Raw genomic sequence first — 25,886 nt, forward strand, 5'->3', positions numbered from 1 at the left:
GCAGCTCACGCAGCTCAATAGCAAAAAACAAACAACCCAATCCAAAAATGGGCAGAAGACCTAAACAGACATTTCTCCAAAGAAGACATACAGATTGCCAAGAAACACATGAAAGGATGTTCAACAGCACTAATCATTAGAGAAATGCAAATCAAAACTACAATGAGCTATCACCTCACACTGATCAGCATGTCCGTCATCAAAAAATCTACCAATAAATGCTGGAGAGGGTGTGGAGAAAAGGGAACCCTCTTACACTGTTGGTGGGAATGTGAATTGGTACAGCCACTATGGAGAACAGTATGGAGGTTCCTTTAAAAACTAAAAATAGAACTACCATATGACCCAGCAATCCCACTACTGGGCATATACTCTGAGAAAACCGTAATTCAAAAAGAGTCATGTACCACAATGTTCATTGCAGCGCTATTTACAATATCCAGGACATGGAAGCAACCTAAGTGTCCATTGACAGATGAATGGATAAAGAAGATGTGGTGCAGATATACAATGGAATATTACTCAGCCATAAAAAGAAATGAAATTGAGTTATTTGTAGTGAGGTGGATGGACCCAGAGACTCATACAGAGTGAAGTAAGTCAGAAGGAGAAAAACAAATATCATATGCTAACACATATATATGGAATCTAAAAAAAAAATAATGGTTCTAAAGAACCTAGGGGCAGGACAAGAATAAAAACACAGACGTAGAGAATGGACTTGACACGGGGAAGGGGAAGTTGGGATGAAGTGAGAGAGTGGCATGGACATATATACACTACCAAATGTAAAACCGATGGCTAGTGGGAAGCAGCCACATAGCACAGGGAGATCAGCTTGGTGCTTTGTATCCACCTAGAGGGCTGGGATAGGGAGGGTTGGAGAGACATGCAAGAGGGAGGAGATATGGGGTTATATGTTTATGTATAGCTGATTCACTTTGTTATACAGCAGAAACTAACATATCATTGTAAAGCAATTATACTCCAATAAAGATGTTTAAAAAACCCCAAAACATTGTATAGAGGTAACATTTTAACCACAATTCTGTCAGTATTGTGGGTTTTTGTTTTAGCATTGTTTTAAAATCATTTCTGTAATTGTTTTAAAATATTATCTCATAGTTTTAATTTTGTCCATTCCATTTCAATAAGATTTGACGAACACATTTGGAAAAAAAAAAGATGAATAGGTAAGAGTCTATGCAACTCTCTTTGCTTTGACTGTTGGTGTTGAAAAGCAGCAGTGACCACATTTATGTTGGGATGTGTGAATATGTGGAATTTCAGATATTCAAGTTAAGTAATAAGAGGAAATTTATCAGTAGTGGGTAACCCCAAAATGTTCAATATCAAAAACAAGTAAGAGGTCTTAAAAATGTTGTATTAGGACTTCCCTGGCGGCACAGGGGTTAAGAATCCACCTGCCAATGCAGGGGACATGGGATCAATCCCTGGTCGCGGGAGATCCCATATGCCAGTGAGCAGCTAAGCCCGTGCGCCACAACTACTGAGCCTGCGCTCTAGAGCCCGCGCACCACAGCTACTCAAGCTCGCCCGCCTAGAGCCCGAGCTCCGCAACAAGAGAAGCCACCACAGTGAGAAGCCTGCGCACCGCAACAAAGAGTAACCCCTGCTCGCCACAACTAGAGGAAGCCTGTGTGCAGCAACAAAGACCCAACGCAGCCAAAAATAAAATAAAATAGTTGTACTGGTTACTGGTTTTGCACTGACCTAAACAGCTTAAGTTTATTTAAGCTTAGATTGAGTTGAATGAACCGGCAAAAATGAAAGAGTATACTATTTTCAATCAGGGTTTACAGAATTCCTTGGAGAGCTAAAACTGCTGCTGTTGGAAGCAGCAAGAGAAGCATTTAAGGTAGAAGCTAGGCTTATTACAGAAGGGAACCGAAGACCTTTTGGATTACAGCCATAGTTTAGGGGATGAGATTGTCCAAAAGGATGACATGATCTCAGATGCTGTTCTCTATCCATGGAGATCACAGGGAAAGGGACATAGAATAGAATGACGAAAGCAGGGAACTGATGTGAATTGCAAATTATATTTGAAACTTTAGTAGAAACCTATAGAATACAATAGAAGCTACAAACAGTGTGTGCTTGTTTCTGGAACTCTTTTTCTCTTAAAATATTGTACTGAATGTTACCATTTTTTAGCAAATTCATCTGTGTTAAAATGAAATTTATTAAAATGAAGTATGTTGAGGTTAGCCAGCATAGTAAATGTCCTCAGTTTCTAACCTGGACAGAAGAGGAATAGTTTTGCTTTCTCATTGACTTCCAGAGTGCTAGACAGTCTTTTTTTCTGAGTTTCTATGTTTCTCACAAGATGAGGAAAGTATTGCCTTAAAAGAATTTTAGAGTGTGCAGAACTGCATTTTATGTGATGGAAAATGAAAAAGCCACTAGGGTTACACAGTAAAAGAACAGGTGATAAAAAGTAAAGGCAGTGTAGTAGCATATGGTTAGCCCATTTTGTACCCTGAGGCACAAGGATGATTAAGGACTTCCTGGTCAACAAAGTTTATAATGGAGAAAAGATTTCCCAGTGTGAGCCCTTTCCATTGAGAGTATAATATACTTGAATTGTGAAGTTAAAACCTTAGTTCCTCATCTTGATATAAATACTATACGGGTTTATAAAAAGAAAATTGCTTTCTAAGTCGACCTGTGACTTGTTTAATATACTTCTAAAGGTAGATATACAGCTGGTGTAGAGAATTTAAACCAGGAGGTAAAATGTCAGACCTATGACATACATTTTGGTTGGTTGGTTTTTAACTCAAGGAGTGAGTATCTTGAGTAGTACCTGTTAGTACAGTAGTTATTTTAAGTCACTGGCTACAGATGCTCTGATGTCACCTTTCCTTAAGAAACTAGTCACTGTCTTCTGCATGGAAAAATGTTTGCATCATCTTTGAGCAGTAAATGGGCCACAGTAATCTCAACTCGTTCTCTAAAAGTAAAAGCTTACACTTGCAAGGTGCTTATTATATGCTAGGGACTGTTCTAAGTGTTTCATGTATATTGTTAATCCTCATAGCAACCTTGCAAGGTAGGTACTATTATTATCCTCATGTTAACAAATGAAGAAGGAAAATGCCAGAGATGTTAAGTAACTATAAGTACAATCAATGTAAGCTACCAGTTACGTTTTAACAGTCTTTGGGGGATCTTTGGGAATCTCCTGCCTCCACATGGAAGGGCTCCCCATTCTTTCTACTTCCTTTTTATTGATAGCTGCTAAAATCTTTAGGGACTGAGATTGCTCTAAAATTAAATCACCTCTACTTCCTGTTCATTTTGTTTTTATTCAGAAACAAATATCCAAAAAAAAAAAAAAGAAACAAATATCCCTGAGACAGACTTGAGGGAAATTACCACAACAAGCATACATTTATAAAAGCAGCCAGGAATTCAGTAACCCACATCAGGGTATAGGTTAATTAGTTGAAGGAAAACAGTTGTCTCTTTCCCTTCGTTTCTCTGTTATTTTTTTCCCGTACCCTTTATCATTTTGACCAATGTGGGTTGAGGTCAAGCATTGGCATATCTAAGTATGTTTTTAGGTCATTTGAAAAAGATACAGAGTGAAGTATCCTTTTATACTAAGGACGTGTGATCTCTGACATTACTGTTTCAGATGATTTTTCGCAAGAGCAAGAAATATATAAAATGAACATGATGGTGTTCTGTGGCATAGCTTTCTTTGCTTACATGTTTGAAAAAGTAACAATTCACAACAGAGCCTTTCTCACAGAATATGGCTACTTAACCAGCATTTTTTAAATTAATTATTAAGGACAAATTGATTTTCATCTTTGGTGGGACGTAGTAAAGTTAGTAAATAGGATTATGAGAGGTGAATGAAAGCAATGCAAATTAGAACTCTTTTGCATTAGAATCAATCTTAACAAATCAGTTTCTTAAATTTGGGAAATAAGTGTTTAAAAAAATCCCTTAATTCAGGATTATAGACTCCCCCTTTTTTTTTTCCGGCATTGTTGAGTCAGTAAAATTGCAAAAAGCAGTTAGTCCCTCAAAACATGCTTAGCTTACTCTTCCTTAGCAAAGATGACACAAATATTAATATCACAATTGATTTTTAATTACACTGTTCTTTAAGCATATTTTTTAAATAGCTGATAATTTAAATTAGTGCTGTAATTTTCATCTAAAGTAGCTTTTTCCCTTTACCCCAAGTAGTGCATTCACATCTACCACAGTGCTCAAAGACTAGACAGTGGTTCTGACCATACAAGTTATAAATTTGGGAGTCCCACTTACCTCGTTTTTTTTGTTTGTTTTTTGGCTGCAGCATGCGGGATCTTAGTTCCCTGACCAGGGACTGAACCTGTGACCCCTGCATTGGGAGCATGGAGTCTTAACCACTGGACTGCCAGGGAAATCCCTTACCTTTTTTTTTTTTTTTTTTTGGATCACTAGTGTTATATGATACATTGTTAAGTAATAAAAGTAGCAATTTTAAATGTTTATAATCTGACCCTGAAAGGGACTTAGGCTACTTAAATTTGTTATACATCTGAAACTAATGTAATGTTGTACGTCAACTATACTTCAATAAATAAATTAAAAATTGCAAATAATCCAAATTTCCATCAGTAAGGGATAAGTTAAATTACTTTATTAGTAGAGTAGAATCTTATATAGGTATGAAAAAGAATGAGATGATATTATCAGTAGTTATGTGTTCCCACTTTAAAAAATTTAACATTCCTGAAGAATTATGGGGAACTTTCACTTTCTGAGTTACATATTTGTGTAATGTTTAAATTTTTTTAACAAACATGTATTTTAACAAGTTGCATATGAGCCCCTCAGAAAGTCAATCTTTTTTTTAAGTGGCTACCATTAATTACACCCTTAGTATATACCAGGCACTTTTTTTTTGTTGTTTTGGGTTTTTTTGTTTGTTTTGTGTTTTTTTGTGGTACGCAGGCCTCTCACTGTTGTAGCCTCCCCCTTTGCGGAGCACAGGCTCTGGACGCGCAGGCTCAGTGGCCATGGCTCACGGGCCCAGCCGCTCCGCGGCATGTGGGATCTTCCCGGACCGGGGCACGAACCCGCATCCCCTGCGTTGGCAGGCGAACTCTCAACCACTGCACCACCAGGGAAGCCCCCAGGCACTTTTTTTTTTTCTTTTTTTCTTGTCGTGGTGCTCCCACTTCTTCCTTCTCCTTTCTTTAAATGAGGTATATAGAAAAATTATATGGGGAGGATTGTCATTAAGGACACTTTTTCAGAATTCTGTGTTTTTATGTTAGTAATTACTTGTTATCTCTCTGTTTTGAATTTTGCAGGACATACAAAGCAAAACTAAAATAAGAATAAAAATATATAACATTTACAAAAGAATACATGGGGTTTTGATGGGTTAGGAAGTAGTGCATGTTCAGATGAGGTGAAGGTAGAATTAAAATGAAAAGATTATTTAGGGAAAGCTTCAGTGAGGAGGGAAAGCTATCTGAATTTGAATGCTGAAAGGAGCAAAGTAGTAGAGCTTTTATGATGGAGTCGGAAGGGCATGATGAGCGATGAGGTCAAGGAGCACTGGAATGAGAGAAGTGAAGGAAGTAAGGTCTGGTTCTAGAGAAGCCGATAGAAGGTTCTGAAGATTTTCATCTGTGCTATAGCTGGACTCAAAAACAATGCTGTGTCACCATAAAAAACAAAAAAACAAGAAAATAACCTAGTGCCAGTGCTACAGATTATATAGTAGTATGTAGAAATAGACAGTTAAAGCAGAAGAGGACCAACGCTGGTCCAAGTCACCCACACCTTTCCTGTGGCATACTTGTAGTAGCCTCCTACCAGGCCTCCACGCTTCCAGTAGTGTGGCCCCTTTCTCTGCAAATCTGTTTTCAACACAGCAGCCAGAGTGATTCTTTCAAAAAGTCAAGCCACATCCAAACCTCCGGCGGCCCCCATTTCAGAGTGGCTCTAAAGGTCCTCTAGGAGCTCTCCCACTTTGACCTCATTTTTCTTCTCCTCTTCACCCCTGTTCATTCCAATCCAAGCACAGTCCTTGCTGCTTCTCAAAATCGTCAGTCTCTCATCTTAAGGCCATCTTACTGACTGTCCCTCTGCCTGAGACACTCTTCTCCTAGATATCCCCTAACTTATTCTTGATATTTTGCTCAAATGTTACCTTCTCAATGAGACATACCTCTGACCATCCTATTTAAAGTTTTCAATTTGCTTCTCTTCCACCGTATTCCTGTAGCATATCATCTTCTAATATAGTATCTAATTTACTTATTTGTTACGTTCATTATCTATTATCTGTCTCTTCCCTGCTTAAAAAGCCACAGAAGGGCAGGGATCCTTGTCTATTTTGTACACCAATGTACCCCATGCACCTAAAACAATGTCTGTCACATAATAGATGCTCAAAAAATACTAATTGAATGACACGAATGGATTTAAGAGCTTGTAAAGAAGATGACAGTTACCTAAAAGAAAGTTGTACGCTAGCGCGAGTTTTTGCCTGAAATGTCACAGAATCTCAAACCAGCAGGTTGTACTATATCACCAACTTAGAAATTGGTTTCAGAATATAGTTTGCACATCGTTGCTAATGTATTAAGCTATTACTCTAAAAGTTTGAGTTTATTCCTGGTAGGATGTTAGTTGTTCTCAATAGTGCAAAGCCCACTTTAAATGTGCCCCTTAGTTTAAACCTTATTTCATGTCTCTAGGTGGATAACAGAAGAATTTTATAAAACTTTTTTATTCCAATATGAGCTCTGTTTCTTTTTTATGATTTCCTTATAGATGATGATTGGCAGGAAGCACATGAGCGCCTGGCTGAGTTGGAAGAGAAGCTACCTGTGGCGGTTAATGAACAAACAGGCAACGGAGAAAGGGATGAGATGGACTTGTTAGGTGATCATGAGGAGAATCTGGCAGAAAGGCTCAGTAAGATGGTGATTGAAAATGAACTAGAAGATCCAGCTATCATGAGGGCAGTACAGACCAGGCCAGTGTTGCAAGTAAGTTACTGTGATCTGAGAGCTATAGCAAACTGATAATTAAAGCAAAGTATTGGGCTTGGCTATTTTATTCCATCTACTATACTGAGAGAATTACATGTGCTATAGAAATTTGGTAGTATAATTCCTGATGATAGCAATTCTAGAGGTGAAGTTGGGAAATAAGGTATATTCTAGAACACTGTAGTTTCTATTCTCAAGCAGTTGAGGCTCTTTGGGAGCTTTGCTCACCGAAAGCTGGTAAGTTGCCCAGCGAGCCTGCACTCTTCTAGACTTTGTGTGTTTGTTTTCCTTTTTTTTAGCCCCGACCAGGAAGTCTCAATTCCAGCATCTGGGATGGATCTGAAGTTCTGAGGCGAATTCGAGGACCACTGCTTGCTCAGGTACTAAACGTTTTCTCGTTATATAAAGATCCTAATACCCAAAAGCTGGCTCCTGTTGTTATCTTTTCCTTACTGGAACAATGTATGGATGTATATCCTCTGCCAGTCTTACGTTGATTATGTCATCCAGCACCCATAGCTGGACCTGTTGATTGTACCCTCCCCCAGACTCTCTGGTAATGCTCACTTGACTGTGCTTTCTTTGAAATGGTTGAAAGGGAGCCATCGGAACTCAAATTTGACAGCTTATGATTTGAATTACTTAAAGTCATCTTTAGGCAAAACTATAGGGACAGAGAACAGATCAGTGTTTGCCAGTGGTTGGGGGTGGTAGGAGAGGTTGACTACAAAGGACCAATACAAAGGAAGTTTGGGGAGTAATAAAACTTATGTGTCTTGATTTTGGTGTTAGATCCAGGACTCTCTGCATTTATCAAAATTTAGTGCTATACACTAAAGAGGGTAACATTTTTACTGGATGTGAAATAAAACTAAATAAAAATTTTTAAAATAATTTCTCAAGATATCTGGCATCTGTAAAGGTTATTAAAATATTTCAAGGTAGCTAATTTTTTTTAACACTACTTCCTCAATTAGGAAATGCCTACAGTGTCTGTGTTAGAATATGCCTTGCCTCAGAGGCCCCCACAGGGCCCAGAAGATGATCGGGACGTTTCTGAGCGTGCATTACCAAGGCGGTCAACTTCTCCTATCATTGGGAGTCCTCCTGTTAGAGCTGTCCCCATAGGCACCCCACCTAAGCAGACGGCTGTACCCAGCTTCAACCAACAGGTACCTCTCATTAACAGGCACTCAGCCCAGGATATTGGGAATCTGGGCAAAATTATTTGGGAAATTGGTGATGCTGGGAGGAGGGTGGAAGTTTGGGGTAGGCGTTAGATTAAAAAGAAAAGTAGCCAATAGAGGAAAAGTTAGTACAAATAAGAGACACATTCCCCAATGCCCATTGCTGGTGCTGCTGCTGTTGCGGCTGCCTTTTAATTGGGGGAGAAAAGGGTAGTTAACCACATTTAGTGTAAATGTCCTTTTTAAAGTGTTTTGCTGGCTGCCCAAAACATTGGCAGAGAGGTAACTGAAAGCTGGGGGGAGTGGGAACACACAGCATTGTCCACATCCCTTTTTACCTTTAAGATATCCCTGCTTTCCCTAGAGCCTGTGCAGTCCTGTTCCATAGACTTTCCTCCACCTGAAACCAGCAGCTGAAAAGGAAGGCCAATTTGGAAGGTATGGGGGGAGGGTGGTATTGGTATGGCCTAGTTAGGCTCAATATCCTATGAAATGGTGGAGTCACAATGTACACGAAAGAGCTGAGCATGGCGGCCATATCATAGGGACTTCAGAATAGGACTTAGTTAATCCTCCAGCTTTCTTATCATTCCATCTCCCTCACTGCTACCAAAATATATCCTCTTGGAGAGAATTTGCAAGTCAGAATATCTGCTGGTACCTCCCTCAGATAGCATGGAAGGGTGGGGATAACTGGAGAATTAGCTAAATCTTCCTCAGTTAAAAGTGGCACATTGCTTGATATTTGTGAGAGGAAGTGACCAAAGGTTCTGTGTGTGGACCAAAGCCATAGCAGTTTGCTTAGAAGTAGGGCTTTGCATTGAGTTCTGTGTCTCTGCCGGTACTCGAGGGGAGGAAGAGTAGGTAGAGGAAGAACTGACGTCACTGAGTGTAGTTGTATATATGTTTGTCCTGATAGATTCTGTGTCCGAAGCCTGTCCATGTTCGACCCCCGATGCCACCACGCTATCCTGCTCCCTACGGTGAGAGGATGTCTCCAAACCAGCTCTGCAGTGTCCCGGTATGTCACTTTACAATCTAATGAAAATATTTTCTGATCACTGCCTGGTATGTAGACATCTCCTAAATCTTAACATGTTTTTTATAATCTCCATACTTCAATTTCTGGATCTGATAGTCCCCGGGTCCGAAGACATAGTTAGTTCCTCATGTTCAGCTATTTCTTACCTCGACTCTTTTCTGATCTTAAAAATCTAAACTTGACGTGATCTGCTTTCTTGCTATTACAGTCCCTCATTCTACTTCTTTCTCTTTCATGTTATGTGATCATAGTGCTTTGTAACTTCTAGCATTACTCTCTTTCATATTCCTTCAGTGGACAGCTCAGCTCTACAATTTGAGAGCTTTTCTATCTAAGTTAATTCTGTATTTCTGTTGAGTTCCCCTGTTATTTACCTGTTTTCATGGTATAAATACAATTTTTTTTTTTTTTTTAGAACTCTTCCCTACTGGGTCACCCTTTCCCTCCTAGTGTTCCTTCTGTTCTCAGCCCCCTCCAGAGAGCACAGCTTCTTGGAGGAGCACAGGTAAGCCTAGGGTTAGCTCAGCCCTTAAAGAGCTTTCTCACTTTCCTAAGGTTCACTAGCTGATATCCCCCTTTTTTGCTGTTCATCAGTCACTGCCGCCTCTTATTTTTTCCTTTACTTTCTCAAACAAAGTTACTGATGGAAGCAGTATTCACGTTTCTGTGGATAAAAGTAAGGGGACTTGCTGATCAACTGAATCTAAGATCTTGTCCCTCTTGTAGCTACAGCCTGGACGGATGTCTCCCAGCCAGTTTGCACGGGTCCCTGGATTTGTTGGTAGTCCACTTGCTGCCATGAATCCCAAGTTGCTGCAAGGGCGAGTTGGGCAGATGCTTCCCCCAGCACCAGGCTTCCGTGCCTTCTTTAGTGCTCCAGCCCCTGCTACACCGTCTCCTCCTCAGCAGCACCCTCCTGGCCCAGGGCCTCACCTGCAAAACCTACGGTACACAAAACAAATGCCTCCATTTATCCATTGTCATCTAAGTCTCTTGATCATTGACGTTTAGTGATGTAACATAGAAGTCTGTTGATATTTGCAAGTGATACATTTTGAGATGTTATTTGATCCTGGAGTTGCCAAACACAGAAATGTTTGACAGTCTCCAGTCTTTCTTATGAATCACATTTCCCTCCAGTCACATGCTTCCTGTGTACATTTGCACATTACTAATCACCTTTTTTATTTCTCCTGAAGTTTCTTATGTCTCACTTATTTTACAAACACACACATACTTACATATGCACTAAGTGTTTGTCATTTAACAAGAATTATCATATACTAAGGAACAGAGAGGAAGTTCCCTGGCGGTCCAATGGTTAGGATTCGGTGCTTTCACTGCCATGACCTGGGTTCAGTGCCTGGTCGGGGAACTAAGATCCTGCAAGCTGCACGGCTCAGCCAAAAAAAACCCAAAAAGGGAACAGAGATATAGATGTTGAGTTGTCAGCTAATCTCAGTGCTAGCTAGTTGCTTGCTTCCACTGTGATTTTATAACAAGAGGGGTTTAAGTTCCTGCTTCAGTGAAATTGTGTTTTATTACATATCGTATTGTATCAGTTAGGATTCTCCAGAGCAGCAGAACCAGTAGGATATAGATAAATAAGTAAAGAAGGGATTTACTGTAAGGAATTGGCTTGCATGATTGTGGGGCTGGCAAGTCCAAAATTCATAGGGCAGGCCAGCAGCCTGGACATTTTGGTAGGAGTTGAGGTTGCAACCTTGAGTCTGAATTTATAGGGAAGGTGGGAAGGCTGGAAATTCAGTCAGGATTTCCGTGTTCTAGTCTTGAGGCAAAATTCCTTCCCTGGGAAACATGTTTTCCTTTCAACTGATTGGGCAAGACCCAACCACGTTATCGAGGGCCATCTCTTTTTTTCTTCAGGTCAACTAATTGTAAATGATAATCGCATCTACAAAATACCTTCACAGCAACATCTAGATGAGTGATTGTCCAAACAACTGGCTACCTTAGCCAAGTTGGTATAAAATTAACTATCACACATATATGTTTCAATGTCATTCCCAAATACTTGAAACTAAGTACATTAAATCTGTTAGAGACTTCTCTTTAACAGGAGCAAAAAGAAAAAGAATTAAACTGCTTTACTGCTGATTCATTCTAATTTTATGATTGTCCTCTTAGGAGGTGAGAATTGGCTTTTGTGGAAGACATAAAAATACAGTGGTGCCTTCCTTCTGAAAGATCTTAGAATAGACTTTAGCATTCCCTTGGGTGAACCTGTATGAAGTTATCCTGTACTGACCAGATTGTTAAAAACTTCAAGTCATCAGGATGACAGAATTGCACATCTTTTCCCGTTTTGCTTAGATCACAGGCCCCAATGTTTAGACCAGACACAACGCACCTTCATCCACAGCACCGTCGACTCTTGCATCAGAGACAGCAACAGAATAGAAAGTAAGTACTTATCCTACTCCTTTGTGGTTTCTTAATTTAGCTTTCATTTTTGACTGATGTAGTTTACTTTTTAAGTAAATCTAATCAGTATTGCACTTATTGTAACTGGTTAAGTCAGATCATATATGCTGTTATTTTATGTTTTCAATGCACAGATTCTTTTTTTTTTGAATTTTTGAATTTTACTTATTTTTTATACAGCAGGCTCTTATTAGTATATATTTTATACATATTAGTGTGTATATGTCAATCCCAATCTCCCAATTCATCTCGCCACCACCACCCTTCCCCGCCACTTTCCCCCCTTGGTGTCCTTGTCCATATGTTTGTTCTTTACATCTGTGTGTCTATTTCTGCCCTGCAAACTGGTTCATCTGTACCATTTTTCTAGGTTCCGCATATATGCATTAACATACGATACTTGTTTTTCTCTTTCTGACTTACTTCACTCTGTATGACAGTCTCTAGATCCATCCACGTCTCTAAAATGACCCAATTTCATTCCTTTTTATGGCTGAGTAATACTCCATTGTATATATGTACCACATCTTCTATATCCATTCGTCTGTCGATGGGCATTTAGGTTGCTTCCATGACCTGGCTATTGTAAATAGTGCTGCAATGAACATTGGGGTGCATGTGTCCCTTTTTTTTTTTTTTTGCGGTACGTGGGCCTACTCACTGTTGTGGCCTCTCCTGTTGCGGAGCACAGGCTCCGGACGCGCAGGCCCAGCGGCCATGGCTCATGGGCCCAGCCGCTCTGTGGCATGTGGGATCTTCCCAGTCCGTGGCACGAACCCGTGTCCCCTGCATCGGCAGGCGGACTCTCAACCACTGCGCTACCAGGGAAGCCCTGCATGTGTCTTTTTGAATTATGGTTTTCTCTGGGTATATACCCAGTAGTGGGATTGCTGGATCATATGGTAATTCTATTTTTAGCTTTTTAAGAAATCTCCGTACTGTTCTCCATAGTGGCTGTATCAATTTACATTCCCACCAACAGTGCAAGAGGGTTCCCTTTTCTCCACGCCCTCTCCAGCATTTGTTGTTTGTAGATTTTCTGATGATGCCCTTTCTAACTGGTGTGAGGTGATACCTCATTGTAGTTTTGATTTGCATTTCTGTCATAATTAGTTATGTTGAGCAGCTTTTCATGTGCTTCTTGGCCATCTGTATGTCTTTAGAGAAATGTCTATTTAGATCTTCTGACCATTTTTGGATTGGGTTTTTTTACTATTGAGCTGCATGAGCTGTTTATATATTTTGGAGATTAATCCTTTGTCCATTGATTTGTTTGCAGATATTTTCTCCCATTCTGAGGGTTGTCTTTTCGTCTTGTTTGTAGTTTCCTTTGCTGTGCAAAAGCTTTGAAGTTTCATTAGGTCCCATTTGTGTATTTTTGTTTTTATTTCCATTAGGAGGTGGATCAGAAAAGATCTTGCTGTGATTCATGTCAAAGAGTGTTCTTCCTACGTTTTCCTCTAAGAGTTTTATAGTGTCCAGTCTTACATTTAGGTGTCTAATCCATTTTGAGTTTATTTTTGTTTATGGTGTTAGGGAGTGTTCTAATTTCATTCTTTTACGTGTAACCATCCAGTTTTCCAAGCACCACTTATTGAAGGGACTGTCTTTTGTCCATTGTCATAGATTAGTGTGTGGGTTTATCTCTGGGCTTTCTATCCTGTTGCATTGATCTATGTTTCTGTTTTTGTGCCAGTACCATATTGTCTTGATTACTGTAGCTTTGTAGTATAGTCTGAAGTCAGGGAGCCTGATTCCTCCAGCTCCATTTTTCTTTCTCAAGATTGATTTGGCTGTTCGGGGTCTTTTGTGTTTATGTACAAATTGTGAAATTTTTTGTTCTAGTTCTGTGAAAAATGCCATTGGTAATTTGATAGGTATTGCATTGAATCTGTAGATTGCTTTGGGTAGTATAGTCATTTTCACAATATTGATTCTTCCAGTCCAAGAACATGGTATATCTCTCCATCTGTTTGTGTCATCTTGGATTTCTTTCATCAGTGTCTTACAGTTTTCTGAGTACAAGTCTTACAGGTCTTTTACCTCCTTAGGTAGGTTTATTCCTAGGCGTTTTATTCCTTTTGTGTGATGGTAAATGGGATTGTTTCCTTAATTTCTCTTTCTGATCTTTCATTGTTAGTGTATAGGAATGCAGGAGGTTTCTGTGCATTAATTTTGTATCCTGCAACCTTACCAAATTCATGGATTAGTTCTAGTAGTTTTCTGGTAGCGTCTTTAGGATTTTCTACATATAGTATCATGTCGTTGGGACCAGTGACAGTTTTACTTTTTCTTTTCCAATTTGTATTCCTTTTATTTCTTTTTCTTCTCTGATTGCTTTGGCTAGGACTTCCAATACTGTGCTGACTAATAGTGGCGAGAGTGGACATCCTTGTCTTGTTCCTGATCTTAGAGGAAATGCTTTCAGATTTTCACCATTGAGAACGATGTTTGCTGTAGGTTTGTCGTATATGGCATTTATTATGTTGGGGTAGGTTCCTTCTGTGCTCACTTTCTGGAGACTTTTTATCATAAATGAGTATTGAATTTTTTCAAATGCTTTTTCTGCATCTATTGAGATGAGCATATGGTTTTTATTCTTTAATTTGTTAATATGGTGTATCATGTTGATTGTTCTGCATATATTGAAGAATCCTGCATCCCTGAGATAAATCCCACTTGATCATGGTGTATGATCCTTTTAATGTGTTGTTGGATTCTGTTTGCTAGTATTTTGTGGAGGATTTTTGCATCTATATTCATCAGTGATAATGGTCTGTAATTTTCTTTTTTTTTAGTATCTTTGATTTCGGTATCAGGGTGATGGTGGCCTCATAGAATGAGTTTGGGAGTGTTCCTTCCTCTGCAGTTTTTTGGAAGAGTTTGAGAAGGATGCGTGTTAGCTCTTCTCTAAATGTTTGATAGAATTCACCTGTGAAGCCATCCGGTCCTGGATTTTTGTTTGTTGGAAGTTTTTTTTTTCTTTTTTTTTTGCGGTACGTGGGCCTCTCACTGTTGTGACCTCTCCCGTTGCGGAGCACAGGCTCCGGACGCGCAAGCTCAGCTGCCATGGCTCACGGGCCCAGCCGCTCCGTGGCATGTGGGATCTTCCCGGACCAGGGCACCAACCCATGTCCCCTCATCGGCAGGTGGACTCTCAACCACTGTGCCACCAGGGAAGCCCTGTTGGAAGATTTTTAAACAGGGTTTCAATTTCGTTCCTTGTGATTGGTCTGTTCATATTTTCTATTTCTTCCTCGTTCAGTCTTGGAAGGTTATACATTTCTAAGAATTTGTCCATTTCTTCCAGGTTGTCCATTTTATTGGCATAGAGTTGCTTGTAGTAGTCTCTTAGGATGCTTTGTATTTCTGCAGTGTCTACTGTAACTTCTTTTTCATTTCTAATTTTATTGATTTGAGTCCTCTCCCTCATTTGCTTGATGAGTCTGGCTAAAAGTTTGTCAATTTTGTTTATCTTCTCAAAGAACCAGCTTTTAGTTTTATTGATCTTTCCTACTGTTTTCTTTGTTTCTATTTCATTTATTTCTGCTCTGATCTTTATGATTTCTTTCCTTCTGCCATCTTTGGGTTTTGTTTGTTCTTCTTTCTCTGGCTCCTTTAGGTGTAAGGTTAGATTGTTTACTTGAGATTTTTCTTGTTTCTTGTGGTAGGCTTATTGTATTGCTATAAACTTCCCTATTAGAACTGCTTTTGCTGCATCCCATGGGTTTTCGATCGTCGTGTTTTCATTGTCATTTGTCTCTAGGTATTTTTTTATTTCCTCTTTGATTTCTTTAGTGATCTCTTGGTTTTTTAGTAACGTATTGTTTAGCCTCCATGTGTTTGCGTTTTTTATGTTTTTTTTCCCTGTAATTGGTTTCTAATTTCATAGGGTTGTGGTCGGAAAAGATGTTTGATATGATTTCAATTTTCATAAATTTACCGAGGCTTGAGTTGTGACCCAAGATGTATCTATCCTGGATATTGTTCCATGTGCACTTGAGAAGAAAGTGTAATCTGCTGTTTTGGGATGGAATGTCCTATAAATATCAATTAAATCTATCTGGTCTGTTGTGTCATTTAAAGCTTGTGTTTCCATACTAATTTTCTGTCTGGATGGTCTGTCCATTGGTGTAATTGGGGTGTTAAAGTCCCCCACTATTATTGTGTTACTATCGATTTCCTCTTTTATATCTGTTAGCATTTGCCTTATGTATTGAGGTACTCCTATGTTGGGTGCATATATATTTATAATTTTTATATCTTCTTCTTTGAGTGATCTCTTGATCATTATGTAGTGTCCTTCGTTGTCTCTTGTAACATTCTTTATTTTAAAGTCTATTTTATCTGATATGAGTATTGCTACTCCAGCTTTCTTTTGGATTCCATTTGCATGGAATATCTTTTTCCATCCCCTCACTTTCAGTCTGTATGTGTCCCTAGGTCTGAAGTGGATCTCTTGTAGACAGCATATATATGGGTCTTGTTTTTGTATCCATTCAGCGAGCCTGTGTCTTTTGGTTGGAGCATTTAATCCATTCACGTTTAAGGTAATTATTGATATTTATGTTCCTATGACCATTTTCTTAATTGTTATGGGTTTGTTTTTGTAGGTCCTTCTCTTCTCTTGTGTTTCCCACTTAGAGAAGTTCCTTTAGCATTTGTTGTAGAGCTGGTTTGGTGGTGCTGAATTCTCTTAGCTTTTGCTTGTCTGTAAAGCTTTTGTTTTCTCCATCGAATCTGAATGAGATCCTTGCCAGGTAGAGTAATCTTGGTTGTAGGTTCTTCTCTTTCATCACTTGAAATATATCATGCCACTCCCTTCTGGCTTGTAGAGTTTCTGCTGAGAAATCAGCTGTTAACCTTATGGGAGTTCCCTTGTATGTTATTTGTCATTTTTCCCTTGCTGCTTTCAATAATTTTTCTTTAATTTTTGTCAGTTTGATTACTATGTGTCTCGGCATGTTTCTCCTTGGGTTTATCCTGACTGGGACTCTCTGCGCTTCCTGGACTTGGGTGGCTATTTCCTTTCCCATGTTAGGGACGTTTTTGCCTATAATCTCTTCAGATAATCTTTTCATCTCGGGTCCTTTCTCTCTCTCTTCTTCTTCTGGGACCCCTAATGCAATTGTTGGTGCATTTAATGTTGTCCCAGAGGTCTCTTAAGCTGTCTTCATTTCTTTTCATTCTTTTTTCTTTATTCTGTTCCGCAGCAGTGAATTCCACCATTCTGTGTTCCAGGTCACTTATCCTTTCTTCTGCCTCAGTTATTCTGCTATTGATTCCTTCCGTTGTATTTTTCATTTCAGTTATTGTATTGTTCATGTCTGTTTGTTCTTTAATTCTTCCAGGTGTTTGTTCTTTAATGCTTCTAGGTCTGTGTTAAATATTTCTTGCATCTTCTCAATCTTTGCCTCCATTCTTTTTCCGAGGTCCTGGATCATCTTCACTGTCATTATTCTGAATTCTTTTTCTGGAAGGTTGCCTATCTCCACTTCATTTAGTTGTTTTTCTGGGGTTTTATCTTGTTCCTTCATCTGGAACAAAGTCCTCTGCCTTTTCATTTTGTCTATCTTTCTGTGAATGTGGTTTTCCTTCCACAGGTTGCAGAATTGTAGTTCTTCTTGCTTCTGCTGTCTGCCCTCTGGTGGATGAGGCTATCCAAGAGGCTTGTGCAAGTTTCCTGATGGGAGGGACTGGTGGTGGGTAGAGCTGGCTATTGTTCTGGTGGGCAGAGCTCAGTAAAACTTTAATCCAGTTGTCTGCTGATGGGTGGGGCTGGGTTCCCTCCCTGTTGGTTGTTTGGCTTGAGGCCACCCAGCACTGGAGCCTACCCACTCTTTGGTGGGGCTGACGGTGGACTCTGGGAGGGCTCACGCCAAGGAGTACTTCCCAGAACTTCTGCTGCCAGTGTCCTTGTTCCTATGGTGAGCCACAGTCACCTCCAGCCTCTGCAGGAGACCCTCCAGCACCAGCAGGTAGGTCTGGTTCAGTCTCCTATGGGGGTCACTGCTCCTTCCCCTGGGTCCCAATGCACACACTACTTTGTGTGTACCCTCCAAGAGTGGAATCTCTGTTTGCCCCAGTCCTGCCAGAGTCCTGAAATCAAATCCCACTAGCCTTCAAAGTCTGATTCTCTGGGAATTCCCCCTCCCGTTGCCAGACCCTCAGGTTGGGAAGCCTTATGTGGGGCTCAGAACCTTCACTCCGGTGGGTGGACTTCTGTGGTATAAGTGTTCTCCAGTTTGTGAGTCACCCACCCAGCAGTTATGGGATTTGATTTTACTGTGATTGTGCCCCTCCTACCATCTCATTGCAGCTTCTCCTTTGTCTTTGGATGTGGGGTATCTTTTTTGGTGAGTTCCAGTGTCTTCCTGTCGATGATTGTTCAGCAGTTAGTTGTGATTCCGGTGCTCTCACAAGAGGGAGTGTCCTCCATCCATTTCCACCTTCCAAAAACCGGAGCCCTGAACTTTAAATTATGTTGTTAGATTCAGTAGCTGCCTGCATACCAGTGCACAAGCTTTAAATGACAAGAGCTTATCAACTTATTTCCAAGTTACTATAATTCTGAAAAACAATTTAGATCTGGGGGGTGGGGAATCAGCATTTTATATTCACGGCTTACCAAGTTCTTTCCATACTTTTAATTACCTTTTGTTGACCATCTCAGCTCAGACATAATCTTGAATATAGCCTCTAGCATTACATATGGGTCTTATGTAAAGCCAACAGTCACTCTTTATCTTTGCCTCTGTTTAATCCTCATTCAAATACATATTTATATATGTGACCTCAGCTGTGTACCAGGCACTATAGTCAGTTTGGGGGATTGAAAGAAGAACAAGACATATCAAACCCTTGCCTTCATGGAGCTTATATTCTATCACCATTCTTATATATAAAATAAGAGAATTAAACATAATTTTGAGGGTTTTTTCAACCTTTCATTTTATGGTTCTTTGTGTGTAATTTACTTTTTCTTTCAAAAAAGTTCCAGAATATTTTTTTCAGGGGAAAAAAACCAATTTGGACTCTTAAGATACAAAAAGTACAAACCATTAAGGAAAAGATTAATACATTTGACTGTTAAAATATGAAACTTGTTGTGCCTGCAGTTAACATTATGGTATTATGTACTTCAGAATTTAAGAGTGTGGATCTCATGTTAAGTGTTCTTACCACCACCAAAAAAAGAGAAAGAAAGGGACACAAGGAGTAGGTGTTGGATATGTCTGTTACTTTGTTTATGGTGATGATAACACAAATGTTTGCATATGTCCAAACTTACCAATTTGTACACATTAAATATGTGCAGTTCTTTGTATATCAGTTATCACTTAATAAAGCAGTTTAAAATATTTTAATAAAATTGCAAAAATATATTAAACTTCTGTGTAACAAAAGGCATCAAACACAAACATGTAATTTTCAATAGAGAAAACCTACATGGCTCATAAAAATGAAAAGATTTTTCAGAGTCACTTGTAATCAGAAGAGTGCAAATTAGATAACCATTTTATATCCTCAGGCAAAACGTGAAGTGTCTCAACTGTCATTGTTGGCAGGAATGGTGTGCACAGCCTTTTGAGAGAGAATTTGGCAATAAATACTAAGGTTGATAATGTGGATGCACTGCATCCTAGCAGTTCTACTTTTCAGTATATACCTGTGTATATTATCATCAACCTGGATAAATATGAAAGGCATAGTGTTGAATGAGAAACAAGGAGCAGAACTGTATGTCTAATGTTGAATAAGAAACAAGGAGCAGAACTGTATGTCTAGTACCAGTTATGTAAAATGGAGTAACTGTATAATATTTAAAGGTAGATGTACAAGTAAAAAAAGTATAAAAACATTTCATGGAGGTTGCATAACAAAGTCAGGATAGTGGTTCCTATAGGAAGGTGGAAACCATGATCTGGAGGGTATAGGTGGGCCTTCAACTGTAAATGTCACACGGTATTATTTTAATATTACTTTTTAAAAGTCTGAAGCAAATTTGACCAAATACTTTTTTTTTTCATTAAGTCTAGATGGTGAGTAAATGGATTTTTTTTAAAAATAGTATTTGCTGGGGCTTCCCTGGTGGCACAGTGGTTGAGAGTCCGCCTGCCGATGCAGGGGACGCGGGTTCGTGCCCCGGTCCGGGAGGATCCCGCATGCTGCAGAGTGGCTGGGCCCGTGAGCCATGGCCGCTGGGCCTGTGTGTCCGGAGCCTGTGCTCCGCAGCGGGAGAGGCCACAGCAGTGAGAGGCCCGCATACAGCAAAATAAATAAATAAATAAATAAAAATAAAAATAGTATTTGCTGGGCTTTTCTATATGTTTGAGGTATTTCATGATTTTCATCAAGTTTTTTTAAAAGTATATAGACTTGGGGTCAAATTGGCATGTGTTCAAAATCTCTCACTCTGCTGCCTGGTGTCCTGCTTTAGGCAAGCTACTTGATCTCTTTTGGCCTCGGCTTGTTGTCTTAAGTGGAGAAAATAAATCTACCTTATTACCTCATAGGGTGATAGTGGGGCTTATACAAAAGTCCATAGGTGAGGGCTTCCCTGGTGGCGCAGTGGTTGAGAGTCCGCCTGCTGATGCAGGGGACACGGGTTCGTGCCCTGGTCCGGGAAGATCCCACATGCTGCGGAGCGGCTGGGCCCGTGAGCCATGGCCGCTGAGCCTGCGCTTCTGGAGCCTGTGCTCCACAACGGGATAGGCCACAACAGTGAGAGGCCCGCGTACCGCAAAAAAAAAAAGTCCATAGGTGAGAGTGCTTAGCTTATGGTAAGGCAGTTGGATCGTAGTTTTATTTCCTTAATTATGCATTGCACAGCTCTTTCCTTTCAAATTCTGTTAAGATTCGATTCTTTTTCACTCCTCTTTTAACAAAAGCAAAGGGGGACCTTTTTCTCAATTGGCCTGGTTTACTCCAGTGCTGTTACAAGGCATAATTCATGTATCCACTTGGAGTGAATGTGGCATATATTTCTTTTTCAGTCAGCATCGGAATCTCAATGGTGCAGGAGAAAGAGGAAGTCACCGGAGCAGTCATCAGGATCATCTCCGAAAGGATCCATATGCCAATCTCATGTTGCAGCGAGAAAAAGATTGGGTCTCTAAAATCCAGATGGTGCAGCTGCAAAGCACTGATCCCTACCTGGATGATTTTTATTACCAGGTAAGTACTCTGTGCTAGTTTTGAGGATAATAGTTTAGTCCCTTACCCTGGTGAAGGTACTCATTTAAATATTGGTAGAATTAAATGTTGATAGGATTTTCTTTTGAGGTTAGTCTTCAAGCGGATAAGAATTGACTAAGCAACTTCTGTCCTCTTTTCAAGCTGAGGAACCTGTCACACTATTCACTCAAAGGTTTGGCATATATGCCTTTTATTTCTTACCTACGGAAGCTCTCAGACCAATATTTTCAAATCTTTTCGGCATCAATAATCTGGTTCTTTCAATGAAGAATATTGGCAGTCTAGGGCTTCCCTGGTGGTGCAGTGGTTGAGAGTCCGCCTGCCGATGCAGGGGACGCGGGTTCGTGCCCCAGTCCGGGAAGATCCCACATGCCGTGGAGCGGCTGGGCCCGTACGCTATGGCCGCTGAGCCTGCGTGTCCGGAGCCCGTGCTCCGCAGCGGGAGAGGCCACGACAGTGAGAGGCCCGCGTACCGCAAACAAACAAACAAACAAATAAATAAATAAATAAATAAATAAAGAATATTGGCAGTCTAACTTTAAAGATATTTCCATTGATGATTATTTTGAAGGCTGGAATTTTTTGATAAAGTAAATTCATAGCAATCTAACAAAAATTAAAGATCGATATATTTAGAGAGTACAAGTAATGTTGCTACCTACCACTAGTATAAGTTAATTATTTCATGATAAAGAAAGACCACATTCTGTGCTTGTTGCAACTGAAATCATCTCCTCATGTGGTAGAATTATTTTGAAAAACTGGAGAAACTGTCAGCTGCTGAAGAAGTGCAAGGTGATGGCCCAAAAAAGGAGCGCACCAAGCTCATTACCCCTCAGGTGGCCAAACTGGAGCACGCCTATAAGCCAGGTGAGGTCCTTATCCCCACAGCCCTAATGGAGAGATGTGCTGCTGCTGATAGGATCGAATAAAAGTAACTGCTGATAGGATAGAATAAAAGTAACTGTATAGATGATTGGATAGAGATGTTTGAAACTGATGTATAAAGTATCATTGTCCTTGACAAATGCACAGGTCAGCCTTATTCAAGCATGGAGTGAATGGTTTGACAGATAGCCTTTTAGATCCTTTTCTACTTGAGATTCCATGACTTTTTAAAACCTGTTATAATTTCTAGTATCCATAAAATAGATAAGGGGGAAATACTTCAGATTTTTATTTATTATTACAACCAAAAAAATGGGAAAGGATAGATGTTGATAAGAGATTGCTTTAGATAATACATAGATTTTTGTAGTAAATTGTGAGACTCTGTGTAAAGAATATAGACTATAAAGATCTTCTTTGAAAGCTGTCTGCCTGCATTTCTGAGTTTTTATTTGTTGGAATTTTTGTGTCCCTGCAGTGCAGTTTGAGGGCTCTTTGGGAAAGCTTACTGTCTCTAGTGTGAATAATCCCCGAAAAATGATTGATGCTGTTGTGACATCTCGGAGTGAGGATGATGTAAGTGTCTGTAGAATTGTGTGTTTAAAAAAGTCTGGGTCATCACCACTTCTTTGGGGGTCAGTGGATTGGAATCCTAAGGCAGCCACGCAGGACCAGGGTGGCAGGAGCCTTTGAACTAGGTCACTCTGGCCGCAGGCAACATCAGCTATTGACTCCAGTTTTTAAAACTATGATTTTCTCTGTGTTTTAAGATTTTCCTATGACATCTTCATCTTCCACTGCATTGTGCAATTACCTTTTGCCTATCTGTGAATTCAGTTTATGTGTGGGTTGATTCAGTCAACTCTATGACCTTTGTCCACATTAGTTTTGTTTTAGAGTATTAACTTTCGAAGAGTCAATATTCTCAAAGTATTGTTACAAATGGAATTACCTATGTGCCAGTAAATTATTTTTAACATGGGTAAAGAGTTCACATTGAATAGTCTTTGTCTTTTTTTAGGAGACAAAAGAAAAACAGGTTCGGGACAAAAGACGAAAAACCCTTGTCATAATTGAGAAGGTAAGTTTTAGAATTTGTTACTGTAGTTAGTTTCAAATAAGGAACTATTAAATGTATGTGTACTCAACAATGGGAAAGTAAACAATCAGTTAGTGTTCCATGATTTTAATTAATGGATATATTTGTGTAAAGTGCTGTTGTGTACAGGGCACACTAGAAGGGAATGTGGTATACCTCACCTATGGCCTCATGAAAAGAACACTGCAATTAGAAGTCCTGGGTTTTTATCCAAGCTTGTTCAGTTAACAACTGTGAACGTTCTGGGGCAGGTCACCTTCCTAAGAAAATGAGAATAAAAATTACACTGTTCTGCCTATGAATTAATTCAGGTCTATTCAATCAGCTCACATATATTTATTGGACATTCCCTGGGTGCTGGGCACTGTCCTGGGTTCTAAGGAAAATCAGGTAATATATAAGCAGTTAGTGTTAAAGCATAAATACATATTGCAAGGCGTAGAGCATAGGGGTTAGGAGCACAGACCCTGGAAACAGTCTACAAATCATGTCTTTTCCATTTCTCAGAGCTGTGACTTGAGGCAAGTTATTTAACCTTTCTGTGCTGTCCTCAGTTTCTTTCTCTTCAAAACTGAAAACAGTAAGAGTCTCTGTCTCACTGGGCTGTGGTGAGTTAGTATTCAGTAACTGAGTACTTGCAAGGTGTTTAGAGCAGTATGCCTGGCACCCGGCAGTAACATGGGCTGCGACCATTTTTATTACTGTAAGGCGTTGCCTGGAGCAGTGGTGCACGTTGTTTACCTTATAATGCTGTTGCTGCTGCTGGAGAACTTGGAAAGTGTGTAATCAGTTCACTGTCTGCCTTCTGAATTAGGGGTCAAGGAGGTACAGGGAATGATGTTCGAAGAATTGTTTGAAGTTATTTCACTATGTTTTTCTGGGTTTAAAAGAGCACTTTCTCCCTCTCAATCTTATTACAATGTGCTCTCACTCTTTTGTCTTTATCTGGTATTCCTAAACTGTGAAGTTGTTTATCTAATACTCTGAGCTTGCTGAGGCCTGCTTTGTCTCTCACTTAGACCTATAGCTTACTCCTTGATGTGGAGGATTATGAAAGGCGTTACCTCCTAAGTCTGGAAGAAGAGCGACCTGCCCTGATGGATGAAAGAAAGCACAAAATTTGTAGCATGTATGACAACCTAAGGGGGAAATTGCCTGGACAGGAGAGGTAAGAGTAGTGTACTTTGGTAAAAACACAGACTAGCTAGACTCCTTCCTCTGCTACATTGAACTTTATATGTTCTACCCTTTGGATATCCTTCCTTACCATCTCAGTAAGCTCAAAGTCTTTCCTTTTGGCCTCAAATGCCACTTCATATAAAACATTTCACAATTCTTTCCAGCCAGGAAAAAAATCTATTTATCCTGAATTCATTTTTTCAGCAAGTACCTATTCAGGTATCTGCTAGGAACTGTGCTGGGCACTGGAGATACAGTGGGGAGCATTATTTAGCTTGTGTTGTTGAGCTTACAGATTGCATCTGGTTTATGCTTACTAATGTTCAACCTTGTGATCTTTATGTATTTTCTTTCCTACTAGGAGGGAAAGTATTAACACTTAACACTTCCTTGGGATTTCCATACAATACTTATTTGCTATGGAAACCAGTTGGTTTTCCAGTGGAGACTAAGCTCCTTAATATAACTTCTCTATATCTCTCTCATCTCTCTCCCACCCAGTATCTGGAACAGAATCTTGCTAATGGTAAATGTTCTATAAATCACAATATTTATTTGATGAATGCAAGAGGACTGTGTCTCCTAATCACTCCCTTTCTCTTTGCCCATTCAAGAGAATTGATGATTCTTCTAAGCCAGGACATACGCAAAACAGAACTTCAAAAAAGGACCTTCTTTTCGACACACCTTTTCTGGAGTCGGGCTGACAGGGAACTGGTTGAATAAATTTGGGTTTATCCATAGATTTGACTGTTATGCAGCCATTAAAATGTATGTAGTTAAAGTATTATTTATTGCCGTAGAAAAGTGTTCACAAGAAGTTGTTGAGTAAAAAAGTCAAGTAACAAAGCCATATAAATTATATGGACCCTTTCTTTTATTTTTTTTTTTTCTTTTTGCAGTATGCGGGCCTCTCACTGTTGTGGCCTCTCCCGTTGCGGAGCACAGGCTCCGGATGCGCAGGCCCAGCGGCCATGGCTCACGGGCCCAGCCGCTCCGCGGCATATGGGATCCTCCCAGACTGGGGCACGAACCCGTATCCCCTGCATCGGCAGGCGGACTCTCAACCACTGCGCCACCAGGGAGGCCCTGGACCCTTTCTTTTAAATGAAAGATAAAAATATACAATAGACAGCAAAAATGTCTTCAAAATGATAACACTAATAAATTATCTCTGAGATTATGAATATTTTATTCCTTTTTTCTTATATATATTTTCAGATTTTGCTGTTTTACCCATGTCATTTGTGTAGTTACTTAAAAGTTAATAAAGGAAATTAATGCATATAGTTTGATCAATTCTTTAACATACAATTTTTGAAATGATTTTCAGTATTTATGAAACGAAGAATTACTTTTTTTTTTTTTTATTCTTTGAGACTATACCAAAACTCCACAGTGGCTTCTTTATTTATTTATTTTTGGCTGCATTGGGTCTTCGTTGCCCCGTGAGGGCTTCCTCTAGTTGCGGCGAGCAGGGCTACTCTTTGTTGCAGTGTGCGGGCTTCTCATTGCGGTGGCTTCTCTTGTTGCAGAGCACGGGCTCTAGGCGCGCGGGCTTCAGTAGTTGTGGCGCACAGGCTTAGTTACTCCGTGACATGGGGATCTTCCCGGGCCAGGGCTCGAACCTGTGTCCCCTGCATTGGCAGGCGGATTCTTAACCACTGCACCATCAGAGAAGCCCCGAAGAATTACTTTTTATTATTTGGTTGAGAGTTGGAAAAATAATTCTATTTTGTAGTACAGATAAGTGTAGAGTGAAAATAAATGCAGTGTATTCACTCAGTAACATGTAAGAGGAAAAAAGGGAT

The 25,886-nt window shown here is 39.8% G+C and overlaps 1 protein-coding gene across 2 annotated transcripts in view; it reads left to right on the forward strand.

The window, feature by feature from the left end:
* PATL1 (PAT1 homolog 1, processing body mRNA decay factor) overlaps positions 1–25,886 on the forward strand; it is a 38,161-nt gene that overhangs the window by 3,689 nt on the left and 8,586 nt on the right. Inside the window, exons 3-14 of one of the 2 annotated variants that reach the window (XM_082627601.1) lie at positions 6,817–7,034; positions 7,337–7,417; positions 8,015–8,209; positions 9,144–9,245; positions 9,682–9,771; positions 9,993–10,213; positions 11,601–11,690; positions 20,708–20,888; positions 21,656–21,779; positions 22,276–22,373; positions 22,819–22,878; positions 23,916–24,064. In XM_082627601.1, the coding sequence (XP_082483727.1) occupies positions 6,817–7,034; positions 7,337–7,417; positions 8,015–8,209; positions 9,144–9,245; positions 9,682–9,771; positions 9,993–10,213; positions 11,601–11,690; positions 20,708–20,888; positions 21,656–21,779; positions 22,276–22,373; positions 22,819–22,878; positions 23,916–24,064 (1,609 nt within the window). Of the gene's footprint in view, positions 1–6,816; positions 7,035–7,336; positions 7,418–8,014; positions 8,210–8,588; positions 8,663–9,143; positions 9,246–9,681; positions 9,772–9,992; positions 10,214–11,600; positions 11,691–20,707; positions 20,889–21,655; positions 21,780–22,275; positions 22,374–22,818; positions 22,879–23,915; positions 24,065–25,886 lie in introns of those variants that run through there. The other variant, XM_082627602.1, reaches the window with a different exon arrangement.

This window comes from Mesoplodon mirus (assembly GCF_964341445.2).
Source record: "Mesoplodon mirus genome assembly, chromosome: 7".
NCBI classification, from domain to species: Eukaryota; Metazoa; Chordata; class Mammalia; order Artiodactyla; family Ziphiidae; genus Mesoplodon; species Mesoplodon mirus.